This window comes from Schistocerca nitens, chromosome 1 (genome assembly GCF_023898315.1).
Source record: "Schistocerca nitens isolate TAMUIC-IGC-003100 chromosome 1, iqSchNite1.1, whole genome shotgun sequence".
Lineage (NCBI taxonomy): Eukaryota > Metazoa > Arthropoda > Insecta > Orthoptera > Acrididae > Schistocerca > Schistocerca nitens.
Window position 1 is genome coordinate 320,910,711 of NC_064614.1, and position 6,000 is coordinate 320,916,710.

The following is a 6,000-nucleotide window of genomic DNA, read 5'->3' on the forward strand; positions in this document are numbered from 1 at the left end:
GGAGATCTTGCTGGCCAGGGTAGTTGACTTACGCCTTCTAGAGCACGTTGGGTGGCACGGGATACATGCGGACGTGCATTGTCCTGTTGGAACAGCAAGTTCCCTTGCCGGTCTAGGAATGGTAGAACGATGGGTTCGATGACGGTTTGGATGTACCGTGCACTATTCAGTGTCCCCTCGACGATCACCAGTGGTGTACGGCCAGTGTAGGAGATCGCTCCCCACACCATGATGCCGAGTGTTGGCCCTGTGTGCCTCGGTCGTATGCAGTCCTGATTGTGGCGCTCACCTGCACGGCGCCAAACACGCATACGACCATCATTGGCACCAAGGCAGAAGCGACTCTCATCGCTGAAGACGACACGTCTCCATTCGTCCCTCCATTCACGCCTGTCGCGACACCACTGGAGGCGGGCTGCACGATGTTGGGGCGTGAGCGGAAGACGGCCTAATGGTGTGCGGGACCGTAGCCCAGCTTCATGGAGACGGTTGCGAATGGTCCTCGCCGATACCCCAGGAGCAACAGTGTCCCTAATTTGCTGGGAAGTGGCGGTGCGGTCCCCTACGGCACTGCGTAGGATCCGTGCGTCGCTGCGGTCCGGTCCCAGGTCGACGGGCATGTGCACCTTCCGCCGACCACTGGCGACAACATCGATGTACTGTGGAGACCTCACGCCCCACGTGTTGAGCAATTCGGCGGTACGTCCACCCGGCCTCCCGCATGCCCATTATACGCCCTCGCTCAAAGTCCGTCAACTGCACATACGGTTCACGTCCACGCTGTCGCGGCATGCTACCAGTGTTAAAGACTGCGATGGAGCTCCGTATGCCACGGCAGACTGGCTGACACTGACGGCGGCGGTGCACAAATGCTGCGCAGCTAGCGCCATTCGACGGCCAACACCGCGGTTCCTGGTGTGTCCACTGTGCCGTGCGTGTGATCATTGCTTGTACAGCCCTCTCGCAGTGTCCGGAGCAAGTATGGTGGGTCTGACACACCGGTGTCAATGTGTTCTTTTTTCCATTTCCAGGAGTGTATATCACTAGTAGTTCAGTAAAAGGGAAAAAATTGCAGAAATTATTTATGGTGCAGGACTCAGAGAGTCATGAATTCATTTGGTAACTTGTTCCCCAAAAATGGATCTGCTTACCGTTATAACATTCTCTACAGGGCGGCCCACTTAAATGTTTCAGTGCAAATATCTGTGGAACAAAAACAGATATTGAAAAACGACTTTCACTGGTATGAACATAAGATGGGATCATGAAAATTAATACTATGAGACATTCTAGAATGTAAGCAAATGTAAATTTCTACACAAACTTAACTTTTTTAAATGAACAACCCACATTATTTCTTACGTAATCAATAATACGAAAAATTACAAATAGAATGGCATTAATTGCATCACATTACATCAATTACATCCCAGAAAATTGCAAAGCAAAGTTGATGCTTCAAATAAATGAAACACACCGCTACTGCCCGCTACTGCACATCTCAAGATGCAAGTGTGAACTCCACTTTGCTAATAACTGCAATGTGACAGATGTACATAATCTTACTTTCACTGTTGTCGCAAGGGCAGAAAGTAATAATATGGTTTCCTGCCACAGACACTGTTATGTGGGGATCACATTTGCATCTCGAGATGGGCAATAATGGCAACATTTAATTTATTTCAAGAATCAGCTTTGCTTTGCAATTTCTTGGGGTTTAGTTGATGTATTACGATACAACCAATGCCATTCTTTCTGCAATTTTTAATGTTATTGGTTGCACATTTTAAAAAGAAAGGTGTCTGTGTTGAAACTTGCTTTTGCTTACATTTTACAGTGTCTCATAGTATTTACTTTAATGAGCCCCCTTACAGTCATACCAGTGAAAGTTGTTTTTCAATATCTATTGTTATACCAGAAATATTTGCAATGAAACATTTGAAGTGGGGCACTCTGCATTTTAACAATAGTATTGTTTGCTAAAACAATGCTGTCAAACTTAAACTGTGAGATAAATCAGTACAATACTAGAATCAAATCAAAATACTATCTTAGTTGTTATACAACAGCAACATTTGCAGCTCTGATTTTAAATGATGCTCTGGCTAGAGTTCTCACAGTCTTTCCTACTACCAAATTAATAGACAAGTTTGAACTAAGTTGGTTCAAAACTACATTTTATTTCCCAGGAGAATACTATGAGACTTTAAGCAAAATTTATGAATTCAGGTGAATAATCTGTATAATGTCCTACAATTTTATTATCCTAGGGACCGTTTGAGATTATATGACTGAATAAATTATTAACTTGGTTTTTGCAACATATCTAAGTGTAAAAGTATGCAATGAGGAATTTTTTGTATGGTGAATTGACAAATGTCTTGCAAATCATAATTCCTGGAAGGTAAAAGACACATTTTTCTTGAAATGCTACTGATCAAGTTTTTAGAACCAGTATATCCAAGAGACTGCAGAAAAATTCTACTGTCTCCAAGACACATTTCGCATAAGGTCTATGAGAATATAAGTGAGGTTAGAGCTGACACAGAGGTGTACAGGCATTAATTTTTTCCCCTCACTCAGTTTGGAGATAGAACGGAAAAGGGAATAACTTGCAATTGCACACTTCCACCATGCACTCTACTGACAGAAAAGGGAATAACTTGCAATTGCACACTTCCACCATGCACTCTACTGTGGTGATGCAATATTTTTGTAGATGTAAATGCATATTTCAAGGATTATCATTAGTAACAGCTACTCCTCTACACTCTTTCAACAACTTGAGGTGTCTCGGTTTGCAGACTCCTTGTACTAAACCAACCTCAGATTATTTGCTGCTGTCATATTGCCACAAGCTTTGGTGCATGTATTGTGGTGTAATGATTACTGTCACTAGCTGGTATGCTGTGGGTTGCCTAGCATTTTGGAAGATTCGATGTCTGTATAAATAATTGCTCTCTCCACCCAGATAATCAGTTCTCTTCTGGATATAAGTTGATGTCAGTCATAAATATGGTTCAGTGTTCTATTTCACTGACAAGCCAGCATTCAGATTTGGATTTGATTGTGCTTGAAATGTGACAATACTTCCAGTCAATATCAATAGAGAACAGTATCTCTAGAACATTTCTGAATTATGCAAATATTTTGTGACTATTTTGGTGTCATATATATATCAGTTCCATTACAGTTTCTTGCTTTATCTTTTACAGCTATTTTGTGCATATAATGTGCCCTATTGTTGTTTCAACTTTATTCTTTTTTCACAGGTACTTCTGCCTCTTCCAATAAAATGTCCAAGAGAAATTTATGACTTAATGTGTGAATGTTGGCAACGGAATGAATCAGACCGACCAAACTTTCAAGAAATCTATTTGTTTCTACAAAGGAAAAATCTTGGATACAAGCCAGAAATGAATTGACATTTTAAATTTTTGAGTCTGTGCCTAAAGTGTTTCAGCAGTTTGAAAGCTGTTAATATAATTATATGATCTGCTCAAAGTAACCCAAAGAAGCCTGGTTGGGTACAAACCAGAATGTGTTGTGACAAAAATCATCTGATAGCATAAAATGTGAGATATTCACACCATAAAATTAATTTGATCTGATACCCACTACACAGTGGTAAATAAGCAGTTTACAGATATTGATAGACAGATAGTGTGAAGTTGTTGGAAATTGCTGTGTTGTGGCATTCATTTCCTGATGTGAGTTGCAATAAGACTGAAATTTTTTGTAACTTTTGAAAATTTTCATTAACGTCAGTAATAAGAGTACTGTTTTACTGTAGAGGGTTATTTCACTACAGATTATTTTGGGTCTAAGATAAGAAGGCTGCTATGATTGTCTGTTTGGCAAGGATCATGTGAGTTCATTATTATTCAGTGATATTAGAGTATTGCCTTACGGGACTCCTCAACAATTACTTCAGGTTCGGTAAAAAACTTTTGTACTTTTTATCAGTCCTTTTAGATGGATGTTTTTTTTTTTTTTTTTTTGGCGTTATTCAATGTTCAAAAAGTCACAGCATTGTGATGAGATACAGTGCATTAATTTCTTTGTCCAAAAAATAATCTGAATTAGTATTTGCTATATCAGTGTCTTCTTCAGTTTTCTATGACAATGTGTTACACTGAAATTGGTCCCTTGGGCTGATTTATAATTAACTTTTGTTCCATTTACCAGTTTTCTTTTCATAATGGGTTCTGTGATGAAATATGTTCTTTAATCAACCTTTTAGTTGTCAGCAATCATCAATCTATTAGCAGTACATATTGAAAAAAATGAGTAGGATACTGGATTATAATGAGAAATACCAAAAACCCTTCTCAGTGCATACTGACATTCCTTTATAAATACCAGAAAAGGGTAGATGATATGAACTGTCCTTGTGCCTTCTTTCTTCACAATGAGACAATAGATTTTCCTCTTGAAAACTGGTTTTCACACTGGGTATGGAGCACTATTCTGAAGCTGTTGTAAATGTAATGTCAGGCAGCACAAAGTGTAACTACACTCTTATACAAAAATGACACTTTTTCATAATAATCTCCATTTCCATATGATCAGGAAGAAATACTTGTCACAATTTACTCAGTGTACGTTTCTTTCATGTGCCTCTTATAAGTATAAAAATATACAAAATAATAAATGTTATAAATGCTTGTAAATAAATGTAAAGTAATTTTATACTAAGAGAATGTTTTAAAACTGTGTATTGTAAAATAACAATGAATGTATGTAAATTTACAAAATGTTATGTACAGGTTTTGTTCTATTGTGCATAGTTTGTAATGGTGATGAGCTGGCTTGATCTCCTTGGACCAACAATTACATGTTGCACTTGTTGAAGAGAACTATCTCCTAATGTGAAGATGTTGACTTACAAAATGTGTTAGTTATTGTTTTTCAGATATTACAGATTTTTATTACTGAAATGATAAACTGATGAAAACCTGTTTGGAAAATATATTTCTGAATGGATGGTATTTCTGGTTCGTTCTTTTTCATTTTGTTTCTTCTGTTCAATATCAGTAATATCGATTTTGAAAATATGAAAATTGATGTAATTGAAAAGAAAGTATAATAGGTGGTACTTGTTTCACCTAGATGTGTCAATTACAATGTACATTTTAATGCTGAAGGTACGTATGATAATAATGCTCAGCAACAGGATAACTAAAACATAGGCAGTTCATTTGCATATTGCAAATTTAAATTTTGTGTTTCTACTAGATGGAGACCTGACAAATTCAAGCTAGGCCATTACGTTACTGACAATACAGTTAGCCTTTGCTGCCAAGCAGTGTGTCAGCAGTGCGCAAGTAGCAGCAAAGTGGCCTATTTAGCGTTCATATAAGTGTAGTAGTCAAGTTGAAAATTTGTTTGAGTGTTCTTAGAGCATTTGTTTGGTTAAATCTGTCAAATCATTGTGTAGTTTCCTAATAAGCAGGGGCAGATTTGCATTTTAATATCTGTGACGTGTAAAGTCATGTAGTCATCTGTCATTTGTTTATTTCTTTCAAATAGTCTTTGTACGTTACTGACAGTACAGTTAGCCTTCTGCCACCGAGCACTGTGTCAGCAGTGCGCAAGTAGCAGCAATACTGCATTTACTAGGCAGTCTTGTATTTTAATAACCATTTAAATTTTGTGTTGAATTGTTTGTGCTCTCTGCAGATTAGTTCAGACGTTCTTTGCACAACAGTATTAGCATGGATAGGGACTGTGACTGCTGTGCTTGGATGCAGGCTGCTGAGTTGGCACCCCTTCGCTCCCAACTTCAGGCAGTGTTGGCTTCGGTCACACAGCTTGAGGCTGTTGCCAATGGGCATCACTGTGGGGGTCCAGACGAGGGTTTGTCGGGGACGGCCAGCTCGTCCCACGCATCCCCCGATCGGACTATAGCTGTAGCTGCCCGGGATACTGCCCACATTGCGGCTGACCCCTCAGCCGTGGTAGAGTGGGAGGTCATCTCGAGGTGTGGCAGGGGGCGAA

General features: G+C 39.4%; 1 protein-coding gene across 3 annotated transcripts in view; it reads left to right on the plus strand.

Annotated features, from left to right (window-relative positions):
* LOC126248524 (discoidin domain-containing receptor 2-like) overlaps positions 1–4,991 on the plus strand; it is an 891,455-nt gene extending 886,464 nt beyond the window's left edge. For all 3 annotated transcript variants that reach the window (XM_049949580.1, XM_049949588.1, XM_049949595.1), the window contains exon 18: positions 3,273–4,991. In XM_049949580.1, coding sequence (XP_049805537.1) covers positions 3,273–3,425 — 153 coding nt within the window. In that variant the 3' untranslated portion in view covers positions 3,426–4,991. The remainder of the gene's footprint in view (positions 1–3,272) is intronic.
* Positions 4,992–6,000: the final 1,009 nt, after the last annotated feature.